Raw genomic sequence first — 21396 nt, forward strand, 5'->3', positions numbered from 1 at the left:
ACCAGAGCACCTGATGGAAACTCACTCAGAACACGGGGAGAATGTTCAAACCCCATAGACCGTCATCTGAGATCAGAATTGAATCTGGATTCCTGACACTGAGGCAGCAGTGCTAATCACTGTGCCACCGTGCCACCCATTCGGCCCATCATAGCTGAATTGGTATTTTGAAAGAGCAGTTGGGCTTAGTTCCTCATCTCTGCTTTATATCCATAACCTCCCAAGTTCCTTATGCTCCAGCACCTTTTTACAATTATTTATGCAATCACGTTTCACTACCTATTTGAGTAGTATTCCAGATCTTGCTCAGTGAAAACATTTCTTCTCCCACTCCCCTCTAGATTTCTTGCTAATGACTTTAAATGTATGTTCTCTGGTTATTGAAATATCTGTCAAAATCTCTTAATCTTGAAAACCTCCATTAGATCACCTCCTAATCTTCTTTGTCCCAAGGTGGATAGTCCCAAATTTTCCAGACAATCCTCATAACTGAAGTCTTTCGTTCTGGTAACACCTTAATGCAACATTTTTTTGTGATTTTGATATCACTTGCAAGGTTCTTTTCATGCTCCTGTGTTTTGCCACTCTTTGTTGCTCTATATCTTTTCCAGTTATTAGATCTGTGTGATTTTTTTATATATTTTTCCTTTCAGTTTATGTTGCCTCTTACCCGTTTTGACTCCAAGAAAAGTGGAGCTGTACACCTCAGGGAAATAAACTGGTTCTGATTATTTTTTGAATACCACCTGCTGACCTCATATTTTGCCCATGAACAGATTTGCCAAAGTTTACTGTGCACATTCCTGTCTCATCACATTGAAGTCAACCTTCTGTGCATCTACAGTCTTGATAGCTGTTCAGCATTTCTCACTTACAAAAAAATGTCGAATACCTTCATGTTATGATTGCTATCTAATAAATGTAATGCCCTGTTCAGCTGTTAACTAAATTGGGCTCACTTCTCATTACTAAATTTAATATGATTTACCGTCCATTCGCTGTGGAACATATTGCTGCAGAAAATTATCCTGGATGCACTCAAGAAATTCACTAGCTTTCTGCTGTGCACTAATCCGCATATCCCAAGCTATATGAAAAAAAAGATCTCCCATTTAAGCCACTGCACTTTCTCTGTATGGTTGTCTTATTTCTGCTTTTCGAGAATCTACCACTTCACTGATACTACTGGGGACTTGTACACAACACCCATAATGGGTTTAAACTCTTTTTTCTGTTTTTTAATTCTAACAATAATGTACTCACCCACCCACTCAGTCTTCAGTATTATTCCTCATTATGCCCTCTCTTACCAATTGAACAATTTAATTCTTAATCACAAAGACGATGGCAGGTATTTTATGACCTGGCTTGGGCGAGACCCATAAAATACTGCCAGAGGCCAACAGCAAATCTAATTCTGCAAGCCTTGCCTGCCCCGATTCTGAGATATGCCGGTAAAATTCTGGCCTGTGTCTCCCCCTTTCCCCTTGAATAAAGGGAACTTGTGACATGATATCTCTACTCCTTTCCAAAGATCCCACCTGTTTTTGGGTGTAAAGTAGATTTCGAGACTCTCTGAAATGACTATAACTCGGTCAAATTCAGCCTGTTTGTTCCTCCCAAATCTCAGTAAGATTGACTGTCATAGAGGAAGTCGAACTGTTGTGATCAAATAGCATCTTTCAAATTCACAGCTATGATGTTTCAAACACTTTGTTTCTTCATCGTTTTCTTGTGAAACACAGGACATGGATCCCTGTCATTAATGTGAAGGACCCAGACAGAGTTGCCAGCTCTGGTTTTGTTTGTAGCTGGAGGCTGTTTCTCATGTCCTTTTGTCTTTAACTATTCCAAACATTCCCACTGTTGGTTGTCTTTTGTCCAGCTTTCCCACACCAACGAGAAAGCCATCCGGCCCTTCAATTCCCAGTTGGATCATAGTCAAATGGTGTTTGTTCTATTTCTGCAATATTTTTATTACTAAAAATATAACTGCTGGAAGATATTAGAGAAATGCACAGTTTTTGTTTAATGTCTCTATGATTTTTCTCTGAGATTTTCTCAGCCCTGTTTCCAAAAATTAATCTTAATTCTGAAGGCTCCAAGTCAGTCCTGGAGAGTTGACAACTCTTGCCCCAGATAAAGTCAATACGTGTTCTTATCAAAAGTCATAAATCTTAAACATTATAATCTTTCATGCGTTTTTACAGATGTTGACTAATTTGCTATATGTTCCTAACTATTTCAGATTACCAACATTTGCAATTCATTTATTTTTCTTTATCAATAATGTCTCACTTTATTTTCTGCTATTTTAAAAATGTAATACAAAAGTGATACTAATATATATGTATGATCTATCGGATCTCTTGACTAGATTCAATTCTAATACTCATTCTTGGAGTGTTCTGATTTATGATACTTTTGCTTTCATTTATACAAGGTGCACACATTCCCGCTGTGAGATTTTATTGCATCTTCAAGACAAATTCTAAATCACCATAATCTAAAATTAGTTACAAAAATATTGCTATGTGAGTAGTGGACCAATTATGTTACAAAAGGTACTATCAATGGAGTATCAATCCTTGTTTGACAGTAGAACCTTCTGGTGGGACAGCTGGCCAAGTCATCTCCTCCTTCCTGCAACCTCATGTAAATTTATTCATTAAGAGCTATATGCATGATCCACTCAAGACAAACAACTTGCTGTTTTTCACAACATCTTTATACCTCTTTATTTCAAGAGTGGATCATTATCTTATAGGACCTGATTGTCCTGTAAAAATTCTTAATACGACATTTTCAATGGGATGGTGAATTCTTTGTTTAAACCCTGTGTTAAAACCCACCCTCTAACTCAGTTACTAATCGTACAAATTTAGAGTAGCTTCCCAATTCTGCCTTATGAGGACTAAGCTATCTAAAAGCTCCTGTGAAACCACAGTACCCTTGTCTTCCTTAGCAATTGCAGTCTCAGAAATTCACTTGTCCAAATCTTTCCTGCGAAGTAGCAGTTTGCAGCATTGAGCATTTTGTTTTATTTTTAAGAAGTCTTTTCACCTCTCAAAGAATGGTCAAAAATTTGACCAACTTTTGAGTTTCATCAAATGACATTAAACCTATATTCTTCCATGATTCAAAAGGATTGTAATGAATTTTCCCGTATTCTTTCCTGTGCCTCATTTTTTGGTTATTTTTCTCTCTGTGAAGGTTACGTGGCTGCTGGAGGATAAGAATGTCTAGTTAGGCTTCAGCCTTCATCAGTCTGACATAAGCTTGTTAGGCCAGCTGGTCTTTTGCCTATTGTTTTCATATGTTCATAAATAAAGAGGATTTCCTTCTTTGTTTCATCATCTAGAACATCTCCCAATGCACTTCCTATAAATAGTATTTGTTCCAATAAATGGGAATGCAGGAAAGTACAGGACCTTAAAAGATTTGATTCCACCTGACCAGTTCTCAAGTCATTCAAATGCCCATCCACTTCTTCAAATATGTACTCAGTAATTAATTGAATGTTCACTGACTCCTAGAGTGGCATGTCCTATCTGTTGACTATCCCCTGCACTAAGTAGTTAAATCTAAATTGTGTGCTTGCCCCTGTGCATGGAATCAAATTCTATAGTATATCATAATCCCAAACATACCATCAAAGTCATGTGGTTCTACAAGTCTCAGCCAATCTTGAAACTATTGTGGGGATTCAACTTGATACATCTCCCTTATGCTTTCTACAAATCTGAATAAACCATTCAGTCTCTTTTCACCGAGCTTATGCCGGGTGTCAGTGTTGTTGCTTTTTAAATGCCTGGATGTGCTATAATAAAAGAAGATTGTACACAGTATTCCAAATACTGTGGCTGTCTAACAGCACGTGGACTGCAGCTGTTCAACAAGGTAGCTCACCAGCACCCTCAAGCCTAATTAGGTCTGGGCAATAAATGCTGGCTGAGCCAGCAATGCCCACAACCTATGAAACAATAAAAAGAAATGGTGTATTTGTAAAGGAGCAGTAGCATAATGGTTATTTTGCTGGACTAATAATGCAGAAACCTGGATTAATTTAGAGCACAGAAGGATACTATCATCCATTCTGGCTGAGTCACCGCTAACTTTTCAGCTTTCTATTCAAATCACATGTTCTTCCCCCTTTTAACTGTTCCTCTTGTAATTGTGCTTCCCAGACCATTATCAAAGTCCCATACAAATTACTTTCTAACTTGAGCATTTGCTCTGTGGAGCATTCCATGTTGCAGTATCCTTAGGCTTTTAGTTTCCTTTTCCCCTGTCTCCACCCCTCTCATGTATTTTCTGGTGCAATCCTAGACTTCAGCTCCTTGTTACTAAACTGAGTAGTAGTGGAAACAGTCAGTTATTACCTCTCCATGCAAATTTTTCAAACAATGGAGTCATCTCTCTTATTGGAGTTAAAAATATCCAATTCTTGATGCACTTTTGAATCCAAATACATTTATTTCTTTATCTGCTTCCTGTCTGTGAGACATCTCTCTTGCTGTGAGACTATGCTCTAGTTCTTAAAATGTTGTTTTAACACATGGTAACTCATCAAATATCTTTTGCAAATACATACAAATCATATCTACTACTTTGTGTTTATGTATTCATTGTGCAATTTCTTCCAGAAATTCACTTGGAGACCTCTGGTCAAACATTTTTTTAGATCTATGCTGGCTGTGCTGGCTTCTCATTATATATATCAATCCAATGTATGTTGTTATTTCCTGAATCAATTTATGCCACTTTCTGTGTTAGAACATATGCCTACAAATCCTGCTAATGGTTTTTAACTCTTCCACAGCAACTGGGGAATATATTGATAAGTTACAAATATTTTAAGACCAACCAAAAACTTGAATCAGTATTCCTAGTTAGCCGATTAGTGTTAGAATAAAGTAGATTGGTAGGAAAGAACAGCGACAAATTTTGTTGCAAGTGAACAAGTTAGTCACAATTCTTTGTATAAGGGTAAAGTTGACAGAAAAAGATTGATACTTTTTTTTGCTTAGTTGAAATTGAAATGGTATTTAAATACATCAATACTGCTGTAAGGTTAATTAAGAGGAAAAAAGGTTGTTCATTTAGAAATGTCAGTTGAGTCAAAATCATTAAAATCTGTTTTAGCCAGTGATTGATTTCAAGCTAATCAACTGATCATCAATGTTGGCCTCTTGTCTGACATGATCATCTACATCACATTGTTGTAATGATGGCTAAAGTGATTTTGTTATTTATCATACCTGGAATGTTCATTATTTCATTGACTTAAGATTTTTGTGCCAAACATCTTAATAGATGCAAGTTATTCTGCCCAAAAGCATTATTTCGTTCTTTGTACTTATTTATATTTTTCAAGTTTTTTTTCTTGTTGAAATGGGTTCCTAATAAAGACAAATTAGCAGTTCTGGTGTATTATATGGTGCATGTAAGAAATGTGCAATCAATTTTAATTATTCACTCACTTTGTTTAATGACTGATATCTGGAATGTAATTGTCCACTCTCATTCTGTGCCCATTATTTCTATTTTATTTGCAAGCACTTAATTGCATGGAATGTAAGATTATTGCATGACTTGTTTGCAGTAAAATGCTAACCAAAGATGATCAGTATCAAATACAGCTAGCATTTGCTTTATTGATTGTAACTGATTCCACACTTTTATTCACCAATAATTCTTTCTTCACTGTCTGATTTGCTTGCCAGGAGGAGCTACTATTCTTATTCTTATTACCTGTAAGTAGACAATAGAAGCAAGTCTGTTGTTATTTTAAACATAAAGGGTTCGTTGGGTACAAATTATAAGTTTTGACACAAATGGTCCTGTTCTGAATCCAATAGGCTTCTGAGAAAGTTAACGCACAAAATATTTCAAGTTAAATTTGTAGTTTTAATTTATAATGGGTAACCTACATATCACTTCAGTAAGTTCAATAAGCGATAGCGTAGTTAAAAAAATGAAGTTACTTTTGTTTTAGCTGTAGTCCAAAATGTCTGAAGTTCACCCTTTGGTCCGCATTTGGAACACTAAACTAAAATCAGTCTTTATTATTGTTCTGTTACAGCTGCAGTCAATGTTGAACATCAGGGTATCTTTTGGGCTTCTGTAAGGAATGTTGTCTTTACAAATAACATATTTTATGACAATTAGCTCTATATTGAATGTGATGGATAGATCTTGTTAGACTCCTTTCAATGCTTAGATTTTGCAAGCTGCATTTCAACAGACTTAAGCAATGCAATCAATTTTCAAGTTAATGAGGTGGCAATTTTCATTGAAAAAAAACGTCATTGCGTGACCAAATATCAACCAGACATTCTTTTAACAATCTGATATTTAAAATAGAAAACAGAAAATGCAAAACAGAGCCTAAAGCTGCATGTGTAATGGTAGTATTACACTGTCCTCAAAATAAACAGTTTTAGAAGATAAACCACTGAAGAAGCAAAATAGAGATACAGTTAGTTCCACTAATTAAATTGTACTCTGAAACCTTTATCTGCAGCAGCCTTCCATCTTGGCTGATGGCTTGCACTGTGGTCAGCTTTGTGTTTAGCATTGTCTGGTGTAGCTTGGGAGCCCTGCTCTGGCATGGCAGTCTCCGCTACATTTGGTGCGGACGTAGACAGTGGGCTGAGAAAGTGCACAATTTGGTGGCCTTTGCTTTCTGTGGGCCTTCTTTTTGGGCAGCTGAGCTTATCATTGCTGCTCATCTCTTCCAATGTCCTAACAGTTGGCTTCCAAATTGAGGAATGACATCAGTGATTTTCTCCCAATTGTTTCAATTTTATCCACCGTCTTCATACCTGCAGATATCTTTGTGGCTGAGGTATGGGTGCCCAGTAGGTTGTGTACAAAAAACTTTTCGGAATATAGCCACCATCCAGCCTATGAATGTGCTGAGACAGCTTGGGCATTGTTGACTTAGCAATGAGTGATGCTGATGGAATTAGCATATCCAGAACCTTGGAGTCGGTGACTTTGTCCTGCCTTGATGATATATCTGAGACAATGAAGATTAAACCATTCAGTCTTTTCTCCTGCCTCACATATGTTGTCCAAGTGTCACTACTGTAGAGGAGTATGCTGATGACACAGGCTTGGTTGATTCAGTTTGGTGTTCTCAGTTAAACTGCTGTTGTTCTCCATTCTCTTTCACAGCTTGAACATAACAGCGACAGCTTTTATGATATCTGTGACAGCAATCAGTGACAGATTGTTGGTGATTCTGGAGCCTAGATGCAGGAAACAGTCAGCAATCTTCAGTGCCATGTTGTCAATCCTGATAGATGGCGAATTGGCAGCATCCTGGACCTGGTATCAAACCAAATACTTTACAGTTGTGAGAGAGTCTCGCCATTTGACCCTGAAGGTGTTCCTCACTGTGAAATGTTATTGCAACATTCAGTGCTGAGCAACCCTCTTTTGAGGACTTGGTGCATTTTTGTCTTGGATCTCAAGTGGATAAGTTTGAACATCTTTCCATCATTTTGGTGTGAAAGTGTTCACTTGAAGGCATGTGACAGCAGCAAAGAGAGAAATGTGCTCAAGAGTGTCAGTGTCAGAGTACAGGCCTGTTTGACCATATTGCAAATCTGTGTTCTGATGTTGCCCTTGCATAGCAGATCTTACTCATCACATTGTCATGGAAGGAGAAGATCACATTGAGCAACTTCAGAAGGCACTGAATCTTTTCTGGTAGCTCATATAGACTGCCTCTGCTCACATGGTTGATGCTTTGGGCAAATCAGTGCAGGCAGAGTATCGTGGATTTATTTGTTCATGGTATTTCTTTTGTAGCTACCAGACTGAAAAGATTATGTCAACCATAGTTCTTCCAGTTCTGAAACCACATTGGAATTTGGGATAGATGTGTTCAGCCAGGATCTGCAGTTTAACAAGGGCAACACAAACAAGTACATTTCTCATGATGTTCAGCAGCCTTAATAGTTGTTGCCACACTTGTTCTTCTGCAAGGTCACCATCTTTGCATCATGCGTATCCTGGGAAACTGCTCCTATCTCCCGCAGGGACAGAGAAGTTTGTACAGATGCTGCAGGAGTGCCAGTTTTCCATGCTTCATGAGTTCAAGCGGTATAGCATCAGTGCCTGGAGCTTTTTGCCCTTAACAAGCAAGTCAATCATTTTGTTAAACTCTTCCACTGTGGATTTGATATCCAGCTCTGTCATAATGACATGCTTTCTAAGGTGCCTGGAGCTTACTCAGTGGCAGCGTTTTCCCGCAAATACAATCAAGGTAGTATTCCACCCACCTAGCTGTTGGACTTCTCTTCAAGTGGCGCTTGGTACATTCAGAGACTTCTTGTTCAGATCTTGCTTGCAATTAATGAGAGCCAACCACTTGGCTTCAATGACAGATTCCATCACAGTGATGTTAGTCTCCAGTCATTCTTTTACCACTCTTTCTTCCCATATGTTGAATACGCAATATTGTCTTGTATTTTCTGTTTCACTTCTGCATTCTAAATGGGAATGCTGGAGTGTGTCTGTTCAGTAGAATTGTCTAATTGTTAGTTTTTATATGGGTAGGCAGTACAGTTGATCTTGAAACAAGGATGGCATTTTTACTTTGAATGAAAAGGCTTCCAGGGCTGTATCCTCCAGTGCACATCAGGAGGCATGTGTATCACAGTGAGCACTGTGGTAGCTAAATGTGTTGAAAATACTGTTGAGAGAATCATGTTTGGTGATAATAAGATTCAGTTGGTGCCAATACCCTGATCCTGGTTTTCTCCAGGGCATGGTTTGTTCTTAAGGAAGGGATTCGTAGGATCTACAGTGCAGGAGGCAGGTGGCCATTTGGCCCATTTGAGTCTGCACCACCAACAATCCCACCCAGGTCCCATTTCCTTAACCCCCACATACTTATCCTCCTAATCTGCCTGACACCAAGGGGCAATTTATCATGGGCAAGAAAGTGCAAACTCCACGCACGCACGCACGCGCACACACACACACACACACACACACACACCACCTGAGATTGGAAATGAACCTGGGTCCCTGGTGCTGTGAGGCATTATACAAAGCTCATGATATAAGCCAAGCTCAAATAGTCGATGTCCATTTTCATCTATCTTTCCCAGGCTATGATGACTGAGACTGCAGAAGAATGCCTTGTGGTTAGCATCCATTTTTACTTCAAAATTCCCCAGGAAGTAAAGATATTCTGACATTAGGATTCTGGTGATGGCCATGTCATGTTCTTTATAAAGCTGGTCTTTCATCTCTGTAATGAAGCACAGTGTTGAAGCACAGTTACGCATGAGGTTAACTGGTCTTGTTTGAGTTGAGAGACAGATGGAGAGAACATAATATGAACCATTTGTGAGGGCCTCTGTCATCAACAGCAGCAAGTTCCTTACTGCAAAACCTATGCTTAACTCACATTTCCTCCCAACGTTCCCCCGGCCAGATGAACATATAACTGTTTTTCTTTCAACGATCTGCTCTGCGATGTTCAACTTATCAAACTCCAGATTGATCACAATTGTTTGTGCACAATATTGACTCATTGCAAGTCCGCTGTCAGTCCTGTGCACATGGACCTGACGTTCCTGCTGGCTGAGCTACGAGATGGCATCCTCTTTAGTTTGTTTGCTTGGTGCAAACAAACAAGTGGAATTCCATCCACTTGTTAAGCAGAGACTCTAAGCTCCGAGCACCCATTCATGCAGATGGTCCTTGGCGGATCAGCATTTTACTAGTCAGGGTTGCCTGACTTGAGGTAGTTGGTGGCTGACCACTGGGGTATGTTGGTCCCTCCCTCCATTGGAAACAGCCCGTAGCACTTGTTCTTCAGACCAATCAAGTTGGGGTTATCACTTGTAACTGCTGTTCTGCATGGTGTTAAGGTTCTGCAGTGAAACGAACACCCTCTACAGGGTGCAAGCACAGCAAAATTTACGAAGACTGTAGGCTTCCCAAAAATCCTCCCCACATCCCTTCCTTTGTTAAGTCCAAAGGAAGGCAAAGCACAATGCTTGCCAATAGCTTGATTGCAGGTGTCGCTGGAAGGAAAATTGACTTAGACATCAGGTCACATTTAGCTACGCTCCACTTTTTTTTATCAGTGATTACTTGCTTAGCTTTCAACTCTCCTGAAGTGCCCACAGGTGAGAGTGAGGTTCATGAGTGCCAGAATGTGTCCATGTATCAGTGGACCAGCTCACTGTATGTCTCGGGACCAAACCTTCTGCTAAGTTTCATTTTCCACTTGTCACCACCAGGAGTCAAAGCTAAAGACTTGCCAATAGAGGGGCAGCATACTGACAGGGAGTGACTTACACATTTGGCTGTTTTTCTGCAGTGCTACTAGCCAGTGGTGTGGGCTGAAAATGAGAAACAAACCAGCATGCACAAATGGAAAGCATTGTTAACTCTCTTCATCAACACATAGACACATCACAGCGATTTGTTAGACACTTGCATCTTTAATTATAAGTCTAAAGTTGATTTCAGCAAAGCATGATTCATTTCACAATGTTATCTGTACCGCAACTTTCATTCATCTTCTTGCAGCGCTTGCACTTGTGTATCTTCTTCAGCTTTTCCATTGAACAGAGTCTTGTTCTGATAAATAATGAAAACTGGCTTCAGCTCATTCAATCTCAAATAGATACTAAATTGTATTTTTTTTATCCTGGGAGAGAATGCACAAGAAGTGTTTGGCTGAAAATACAGCAATTGAAATATGCCACATGCTACTGGACTCCGACAGAGAGATTGTCAGTCGATGGAGGAGAGAATTAAATTACAGAAAATAAATTTTCATTTAAAACCTTGACACGTACAGATAATATGGTATTATCTTTTGGATTCTGTGTCAAAGCTTATGAATTTGGCCTTGACAAATGTTTTTTTCTAGCGCATGCTAAATGTGAAGTATAAAAATCAATGAAAGACCTGAGGAACTGCAATTTATTTTATTTTGAACAATGTATACAGATTAAATCTGAATATTATTTATGAAAGTACCCTTTACAACACTTTTGGTGTTTCCATTGTGCCGCACATGATGTTTGATGGATTGAAGATGCTTGTTTCCAAAAACAGCTAATCAGTTTATAAAGTTATGAAGGAATACACAATGAATTAATATATTTAACATGGGAGTCACGAATGTAAAATAATTCAGATCAGGTCCTGTCAATGCCTAAAATAATCTTATCTATCCATATAAATAGTATCAGTTGTAAGCTAGCTCAGTAGGCTCATCTTAACCAAGAGAGCTGACTTGTTTATAGATTCCCATTTATCATTCTGTAATCAAATAATTTGCTCCATTAATCAGATCATTGATGAGCACAGTCAAGCAGCAACTAGAGTAAATGTAAAATTTTCTACTGTCCACAGCTGTTTAAAAAAAGTGAAATCAAAAGCAAGATTGGAAATTAATCAAAATTGCAGGAATGAAATTTAGCTCTTTTTTCATATTAAGGTAAAGTCCAATTGATACTGATCCAAAACACAGCAGGCTTCATTTTAAGTGCTTCCATCTGCATAAAATCTGTTTGTCTATTTAATACATTGGAAGAAACATAGGAATTTTGAAATGCAGACTAACTGGAAAAGTGTGTTTTGGGGCACAACTGTTCATTTAACTCTAAATCAAAGATTTTCCGATCATAAAATCAAATGACAACAGGAAGTCACAATGTTCCCAAGTCTAACCATTCATCAGAAGCCCCACAGAGACTGGGTCATGAAAGCAAACTTATATTCTTTGATTTGGGCAAAACACTTAGTGAACCTATATTCCTACCAAGATGGAGATTGATAAGTTTGTTAGGCAATGTTATCAAGGAGTGTGGGATAATTGTGAGGAGTTGAGATCAGTTGTGATCTCGTTAAATGACATAATAAGCTCAAGAGGCTGAATGGACTACTCCTGTTCCTATGTTAGTTAATCTTGGGATGTGTGTTTCTAGAATTGTTGATTTGTAGTATTTGCAAAAGAGCTGTCTCTCACCAGTGATATGTCTATAGCGAATTTTTTAAAAATGCTTTTGTAGATATTGTTTCAAGTTGTCAAGCATTTGAGCATTAATTAGATTCTTATATTTCCATGAAATAGAAAGGAAAGACAGATCTTGCATTTATAAAGCTCCTTTTAGTGCAGCTGTATCTCAACAGCATTCTCCGTCTGAGGCAGAAGGTTATGGGATCAATTCCCACTCCAGGACTTGGGAGCACAAAAATCTAAGGTAAAACTGTTGTGCTGAGAGTTTGCTGCACTGTTGGAGGTGTTGTCTTTGCACGAGATATTAAACCAAGGCCCTTTCTGTCCCTTCAGGTGGACACAATAAACGATTCCTTGCACAGTAGCGTTGGGGAGTTAGCCCTGTTGTCCTGGCTAGTTTCCAGCTATGAATGAACATCACTAAACAGATTATTTGGACACTATCATATTGCTACTACAGGTGCTATATGAATGCAAGTCTATTTTTCACAACTCCAGGATATCCCAAAGTGTGTTACAGTCAATTAGATTAATTTTTCAGATGCTCCTGTTTTATGATAGGCAATGCTATCTGTAAAAGATGGAAATCTTTATGTTAAGCCTAGCCAAATGCCATGTTAAAATTCTGCACAAAAATATTCAGTCAAACAATTTGCTTTTGGATTGCAGTAAACTTGCAAAGAAGCGCAAGGATGTAGTAGGAAATACTCGACAAGAGATGACTCATATGGTGAACGCAATGGACAGGAGCTACGCTGATCAAAGCACACTTCATGCTGATGAACCCCTTTCTATCAACTTTATGGACTCGCACAACTTCGGTCCTAGATGTAAGTATCATGTAGTTAATTAAAATTGTTGGAAACCACATCTTTCAAAAGGTAAAAGCAAAACACTGCAGATGCTGGAAATCTGAAGTAAAAACAAAATCCTGGAAAAACTCAGCACCTTTTGAGAGAGGAACAGTTAACGTTTTGAGTTAACATGAACTTTCTTCAGAACTGTTAATTAAAAAGGTATTGGGGATCACATCAGGAATAATTGATATAGCTTTTTTATTTAGAAGCACAAAAACGAGCACACAAATCTGGTTTGGAAACACTCCCAGCCGAAGCTTAGAAGTCTTCAGAAGATATTATAATGCAGACTGAGCACAACCACAGCATGCACCTTTTCAATCTGGCAGATTGAGAGTGCAATCAAGCAGCAGGACAGCCAGAGGCAGTGTGCACACCAAGTATCATGTAGAGTGAATATTGGGAGCCCAATAATTCCCAGGAAATGATTTTAATAAGATGGTGCACTCCAGCACTCAGCAGGACCAAGTTTATATGTGGCCACTGGGCATAAATACTATTAAAGGTCCAATATCCAATTGCTGAAAGCCAGAAAGTCCAGCACCAGCCTGCCAACATCAGCAGGTGTGTCCAGGACCCAAATCATCCTTGAGATTGATCAGAAAAATCTCCCTTTTCTTTAGGGTTCCAGCAACTTAGCTGCCCTGACTCCATCCCCCTCCCTAGTGCACCAACATTCACCTGCACGTGTAATGGTCTTCTGTACTGCACTGTTTCCTGAGACAAGGAAGTAGAAACTCCATCAGACGACATCACGCTTACTTGTACTCAACATGCAAATCCCATTTACTTGTTCCTTGGCTTGTGTTAGAGCCAAAATTGGTGTAATCTCCATGAACCCTGAAGTTAAATCTGCACTCTGAAAAACCGATTAAGTGCTGAGTGAATATGTTACTGTTGTTGCTGTAGTGTGTTATCAACTGACAGATATCTAATGATGGTGATCGAATACACACACCAAGTCTTTTTTCCCTCTCTGATTAAGCTGATGTTGCAAAGTCCTACATAGTCAATGAAATTACTTTTGACATGTAGCCACTGTTAATTTGTAGGCAAAAAACAGCATCAGATTTGCACACAGTAAGGTTTTTAAAGCAACATGAGGTTGCATAACCAGTTTATCTGTATTTTGGTGCAGTTGGCTGAGAAAGAATGTTGACTGAAACACTTTAAAAACCATGACATCTTTTGCATCTTCTTGAATAGTCAAAAGTAGCTTTGGTTAAAAGATGGGACTTAGTTAAAATTGTCTCAATCTTATGTTTAACTTTGGGTCACCATACCAAAATTTACCACACAAACATTGGCGTGAATGCACAAATAAACATCGGAATTAGCCTAATTAGTAAAACAAAGTTTTAAAACAGTTATGTGCATGCAATGATACAAAATTTAAATAATGTACTAGGCTGGGTAAGGGTAAACTCTTAAGTGGTGTTGGCACCTAGCATTCGTCAATTCTGGTCCCAGCATTTGTGTCAGCATTGCATCTTCTGGTGTACTTGTTATGTTTATTCTTGGTATGAGAGCTTTGTATTTATCACCCATCTCTCAATCTGCTGAGAAGATGGTGATGAAGTGCCTCCTTCATATTGTTACAGCTGTGTGTTGATGGTGTTTCCATTGTGCTCTTAGGCAAGGAGTTCTAGGATTTTGACCCAATGAGAATAAAGAAACTACAATGTATTACTTGGAGAGACCTTGGAATTGATGTTACTCCCTTGTCCCTGCTGCTTTTGTCTGTCCAGAAAGTGAAGAGACAGGTTCAATTGTTGTCTAAAGAAGCCTTGCTGAGTTACTACAATTCATCCTGTAAATAGTACACATTGTGGCCACCAATCAAGTTGGCTGTTTTTTAAAGTTTTTTTTACTGTATCCTTGACGTTATAAAGCTAATGCTCAGAGTAGAACAGACAGACCCATATCCATTCCTTGCTTACTCCAAAAACCAAATTCAAAATCCAATTGAATCTAATTCATGGTGCCCATAAGAGATAAACAAGATCCAAACTGGCAAGTTAAGGCATTGCACCCCATCTTGGGTTTGATCTGATGCTTGATCTTGTGTTTGGGATAGCGAATGAGGCACTGATCAACAAATTGTCCAATCCTGGATGGAGTCGAACTTCCTGAGTCATACTGCAGTTGCATCCATCCAAACAAATGGAAAATATTTCCTTCAACTCCTCAGTTTCCATATGTGTGCTAAAGAAACATAGCATTTTCTCTCCACCATTTCAGTTGACACCAAAGTTAACTCTGTGCTATCGTACTGATAAGTCATGGAAGAAATATCTAATCTCAAGTGAAAATTGAGAAAAGTAAAACTATCATTTTTGGCCCTGCCACACACGCTACAAAACTCTGACATCCTGTTGGGTCCATGTGTTGATTTCAAACTGCATCACAACATGCTTGCTTATATCTCTTCATTATCTATGTCCATTGCTGTCTCAGTCTGACTGATGCTGAGACTCTTACCGATGCATTTGTTACTTCTACATCAGATTTCTCCAAGTTTTCTTGACAGCTGATATTTCTCTGTCTGTAAAAGCCAACTCATTCGGCAATCAGTTGCCCACATATCTGTTCATATAACACCCCTGTCCCTTGATGGCTCCTTGACTCCCCATACATTGGAAACGAGTTCTCATCATTTTCAAATATCTCAATGGGCGTGCCATATGCTTCAACCTTATGTTTCCTCCCACAGCCATTAATTTCCTGATTCTTGACCTGCTGTACACCTCTCTAATCTTCACACGATCATTTGTTCAGGAGATGCCAGTAACCATGGGCCACTCTCCTCTCTTTTAACACCATCTGCTACATTCTGTTCACCTTTAAAAGCTGTTTAAAACCCATCTTAACCACTAAATCTTTGGTCATGTCAGGTGATACTCCCATCAGGACTTGACATTGTTCCATTTTATTTTCCCCTCTTTAAAATGGCTTTTGGGTTTTTTTTACATTAAATCAGCTATAGAAATGAGGATAGTTTCTGCTGGTTTATATCAGGATGATTGTGCACAAATAATATTGGGAATCCCCTTGAGGCCACCTACTTGAATGGATTTTATTTCCTTGTATTTGTAAAGGTTAGCAATTTATGGCTTTGCAGTACAAGTTCCTGAGACTTGAACACAGAATTGACAAGACTCATGTAATCAGGGGAGGCAGTGGATAGAAAATAATAGCCACATGTGTGAAAAGATCCCGCTTGTTCAGGAAGGTTATGTAGCTTCTCACAATGGTTTAGTTACTTCAGTGATTAGTTGAACCATATAGATCAGGAAATTCCTAGTTCAAACACTGGCAAGTGCTGGAGTAGGGAAGAGAAAATGAAGAAGGCTTCCTGTACCTCATTATTACCATTAACCTCTAAGTTTTGAGGACAGAATAAGACTAACAGTAAGAGGAGAAGTTTCCTGCGATTTCTCCTTTACACTCAATAAATTATTTGCATAAAAAGTTCCTAAGTGGAAGGCTAAAGGCATGAGTGACTTTGTTCGCGCTTTAGAAAATAGACTAAAAATCTATTAGTTGTGGGAGGTGAATGAGGGCATTGGAGAGGAATCAAATGTAGTGATGTATCATGTTTTGGGTTTTCTGTCTATTCACGTTACAAGTTGAATTTATCGAACATAGTAGAGCAACTTTCATCAGTTGAAAACAGAGTTGGTGGATGAAAACAAAAACAAAAAATGCTCTGAATATCCAGCAGGTGCCAGCATCTTTGTAGTGATAAATAGAGTTAGATTTTCAGGTGAGTGACCTTCATCAGTAGGGTTATTCGATGCTGTATATGATAACTAAATGGAGCAGATTACTATATGTTAAATCTCAAATAGCAGCAGGAGTAGTTTGTTTGGGTTGCTCCAAAAAGATTGGTCACTCTGCCACTCCAGCATATTGTACCATCCATTCAGGTCACAATTGAGCTGTACCACCCACAAAAAGATCCAAAGCAAACTTAGGAAAGATTGCAAAGGGTGGTACTCAGCGTTGAAGTAGAATCCTCTTTTTTTTAAAAGATCGATCATTGTTCATAAAAGAAGATAGCAAGTCAGTGGGATTACAGTGGAGAAACGTTAACACAAAATTTGGCAGATTTGAGGTAGAGGGGGGAAATTTTACTGTCCCACCTGCCACAGGAATTGCAGCGGGTGGCACATGGTCCTATGCAAAGGCCCATTGACCTTGGATGGGATTTTCTAACCATGGCGCGAGTGTGGCTGGAGAATCCAGCCCAGAGTATCCATTTCAGTTGGTCTGTTGTAAGTCTCTGAATCAACCTATGAAATTCCTAACAAAATTATCATGATCATCCTACCCAATGTTTAACACCTTCCAATAGATCAAGTTACCAATATATAGTCCATTCTCAGTCCTCCTTGTACATTACCAATTTGTTTTCATATGGTTTTAATGCCTCAATGGCATTGCTAATGCATTGCCATGCTGTGAAAGTTAAAGAGGTTGGCCAGTGGCTGGAGTGGGGAAATCTGCAGTAGGAGGCCACAGTCAAGGACATGTAGGGATGGTTTGTGGAAACTGGGAAAGATAACTGGTTTAAAGGGGGTCTGGAAAAGATTGTGGTGGTAGGGGAACACCAGCACCTGGAAGTTCCTCCCCAAGCCACTCTCCACTTTAGTGGATGTGGAGAGGTTGTTTCCTCTTTTGGGAGAATCTAAAACTAAAGGGTCATCCATTTAAAACAGAGATGAATTAAATGTTTTTTACTGAGGGTCGTGAGTCTTTGGAATTTTCTTCCTGAAAAGGCCTTGGCAGCAGTGTGTTTGAACATTTATAAAACAGAGGTGGATGGATTCTTGGTAAGCAAGGGGTGATGGGTTATTGTGGGTAGGCAAAATACAGACTTGAGGTCCCTATCAGAAATGATCTTAAGTGGCAGAGCAGGCTCAAGGAGCTGAATGGCCTACTCCTCCTCCATAAATAGGACATCGATATGGCGGTAAAAATGACTGTTGTGAAAACAGTGACAGACAGATTGGCAGCAAGTTGGGGCGTATTTCAGATTTGTAAATTTTTAACTCTCCACCATTCCCAGTCTCTTCTCGATTGATCTGGGGACAGAGAGGGGGTGGTAAGTATCAGCATCCAACTGGCAGCTCTCACCTCTAATTCACAGGCTTACAAACATATAAATTAGAAACAGAAATAGCCCATTCAGCTCCTTAAGCCTGCTCCACCATTTGGTAAGAACTTGGCTGATCCATTTGTGACCTCAATTCCCCCTTTCTTCCTATCCCTTATATCCTTTGACTCTCTTGTCAATTAAGAATCTGTCTAATTCAACCTTAAGAATGCTCCGTGTCCCCACCTCTGCGCAAGAGAGTTCCACAGACTTAGGACCTTCTCAGAAAAAAATATTTCCCTTCATCTTAATCTTAAATAGGGAATCCCTTATTTTTAAACGGTGCCCCTAGTTCTCGTCCCTTCCATAAGGGGAAACATCCTTTCAGCTTCCACCCTGTCAAGTCCCCTCAGGACCTTGTATGTTCCAATAAGATCAACCCCCCGTTCTTCTAAGCTTGAAGGGATACAGGCCCAATCTTTCCTCATAAGATAACTCTATCACCCTAGGAAGCAGTCAAGTGAGCCTTCTCCTTTCTGCTTCCAGTGCAATTATGTCCTTTCTTAAATGAGACCCAGACTGTGCACAGCAACATCTGTACAACTATATCAAAATATCCCCACTTTCGATCAAGCCCTGATCTGCAACTTGAGGTGGATATGCCGGCATTGGACTGGGGTAAACACAGTAAAAAGTCTCACAATACCAGGTTTAAGTCCAACCGATTTATTTGATAGTAAACTCGCAAGCCTTCGGGGTTAGTCCCTTCGTCAGGTGAATGGAGAGTTCTGGCCTCAGACAGAGCATATAAAGCACAGACAGTTTACAGATTACTGATTAGAATGCGAATCTTTACACCTAACCTGCTGTTCAAGTCTTAAAGTGGCCGACACTTTAAGACTTGAACAGCAGGTTAGGTGTAAAGATTCGCATTCTAATCAGTAATCTGTAGACTGTCTGTGCTTTATATGCTCTGTCTGAGGCCAGAACACTCCATTCACCTGACGAAGGGACTAACCCCGAAAGCTTGCGAGTTTACTATCAAATAAATCGGTTGGACTTAAACCTGGTATTGTCAGACTTTTTACTGCAACTTGAGCACATGATCTAGGTTTACATTTCACCTCAGTATCGAAGGGATGCTGTACTTCTGGAGACTATTCTGATGATTAGGTATCAAATTGAAGTGCTCAAAGTAAATATTAGAAATCCCAAGTAGAATTCAAAACATATATGGGATCCTGCTGTGTGCAAACTGACAGTCATGTTATTTTCATAGCAATGATGGTCACATTTCAAAGAAATAACTCATGGTATGTGAAATTCTTGTACAATTCCAGCTACGTGCTGATAACTGTCTTGATATACTGATTTAATTTGAAGTCGCTTCAGTCAGAATTGCACTGATGTATACAAAGTTTAAATTGTGCAGCTGAATCAAAACTTTATATAATTAATTTAACTCTTTCACACTCATCCAAACTAGGAATGTAATTGTCAACAGTCACTGATAAAGCAAGTTTTCAAAAACAATCACCAAAAACTGAGCTTTTACGCTACTGCCTGTACCCACCAGTTAGTTTATAAATCCCAAGTCCACGTTAAGTTGTTAATTTTGGCTAAGCTAGAAGTTGAGAAGAGACACTTTGCTCAATGAACTTGAATTAGGAGAGAAAAATCCACAAGGTGCAAACTGCTGATACTTTCCTGGCTGCCGGAAGGTGTGCTTGTCTCAGTGTCAGGTGCAAATAGGATCAGATTTGGCCAAGATGTCCCCCATTGTTGATGATACCTACTGTGAAGGTTCACATTGGAAAGGTTATGGTTCTGGAAAATTGTTGGTAACTTCACAATATTTCATGCCTTTGGAGAAAAGGACAAAAAAAATTGAGCACTGGGAAATAAGTTAACATTTTTTAATTTTAAATGATTTTGTTTTCAAATTTTTGAAGTAGAAATGTGCTATCCATAATTTATACTTGATTTCTTTGCTAACATTTATCTAACTTGCTGTTCAATGGTGAAAATATGAGAGAATCACTGAAACAAGAGAGCTATATTTGCTCTTACACATGGCCTTCTGCAATTCAATTACAGACTCTATCATAGTTCATTTCTGTGAAATAATTAAGTGTGAAATAAGTCTGGAGAATTAACCCTCTTCCATTTTTGTCTTTAACTAAGAAGTGCATTTTAATGATCGAGGTGATTTGTTGCTGCTTTCTTCAGCTATGGATATTATATCAATGCATCACTCAATCTTCCCTACATCTTAAAATAGATCAAGAAACTGAATCTCAGCATTTTAGCATACTGCCATTTGACCAGCATGCACTGATTTATTTGTCTGCTTTTGTCAATGATATCCATTCCTGATGTTTTGTATCCCATGGTTAAATGGTGTAAATAGCTGCAGGTAGTTGAGTTTCTAACTTTATCCTGGAACAACTGAGCTACGCTGTCCATTTTCTCATGCTCCTATCTCTAGCTATTCAATAAGTATGCTTGGCTATTTCTGTAATTATAGGTAATCAAAATATAGTTAGTAGTAGCAAAAGTAGACGAAAATCTCTCAGTTTCATATTATTGGACAGAAGATTTATTGTGGTCTGATCTGATCTCTTTAAAAGATTAGATGGTTTTACAAATCAATTACCAGTACTCTACAGGACAACATTTATAAATAAAAATGTAACTGAGACTCTAGTGGCATTCTATTTCAAAAAATGTAGAATACATTAACTTAAATGGAATTTTGTCTTTTTTGTCAGTTCTATCAAGCAATTAAAAAAACAAAGCTGGAACCAAAAGTCAATTATGCTATTGCAGCCTTAATAATTCCTTAGCTAATCTGTTTGGTAATGAATACCTGTCTAGTTTCTAAATCATCCAGATAATTGACCATCTGTCTGAATCCCATTAAAACTCTACGTTTTTCTTTATGCTACTGCTTTTTAATACAAACAGCATATTCATAGAAAGCACTTATGAATTTGATCTTTGGATGCAAGGAGCTGTAAGGATGGTTTTTCTCATAAGTTAATGCTAAAGCCTGAAATAGTTGACCTGTAATTCTCTTTGCACTAAATTTCAGCAGTTTAAAATAATATGTCACTTCTACCGAAGAAAATAATTGATGCCGATCTGTTTGCTTCATGAGATATGTTTTCCTACAGTGCCTAATGATCCACTTGTTCCGACTGCTGTATTAGGTGAGGACTGAACTCTATATCCTCAACTGATGCATGACTTTGTGTGTTTTGCATGTTTAATGACTATGTAAACAAGTTGTGTCTGTGTGAATGTTTAATGGAGTAGAAAAGGTGTTCTGCTTTTTTCATTCGAAATAGTGGTTTCATGATGGAGAGAGTGAGAGGAGAAAGACTAATGAATACACATAAATCACAAATAATTTTCTATTTGAGCGAAGAATTTTG

The 21396-nt window shown here is 38.6% G+C and overlaps 1 protein-coding gene across 9 annotated transcripts in view; it reads left to right on the forward strand.

The window, feature by feature from the left end:
* Positions 1-21396, forward strand: part of ptprk (protein tyrosine phosphatase receptor type K) — a 610212-nt gene that overhangs the window by 513154 nt on the left and 75662 nt on the right. For 4 of the 9 annotated variants that reach the window (XM_080192477.1, XM_080192478.1, XM_080192481.1 and 1 more), the window contains 2 exons: positions 5727-5756; positions 12674-12834. In XM_080192477.1, coding sequence (XP_080048603.1) covers positions 5727-5756; positions 12674-12834 — 191 coding nt within the window. Of the gene's footprint in view, positions 1-5726; positions 5757-12673; positions 12835-21135; positions 21172-21396 lie in introns of all 9 variants that reach the window. The other 5 variants (XM_080192479.1, XM_080192480.1, XM_080192483.1 and 2 more) reach the window with 2 other exon arrangements.

The sequence above is a fragment of the Carcharhinus amblyrhynchos genome, chromosome 7 (assembly GCF_965287045.1).
Source record: "Carcharhinus amblyrhynchos chromosome 7, sCarAmb.v2.hapA, whole genome shotgun sequence".
Lineage (NCBI taxonomy): Eukaryota > Metazoa > Chordata > Chondrichthyes > Carcharhiniformes > Carcharhinidae > Carcharhinus > Carcharhinus amblyrhynchos.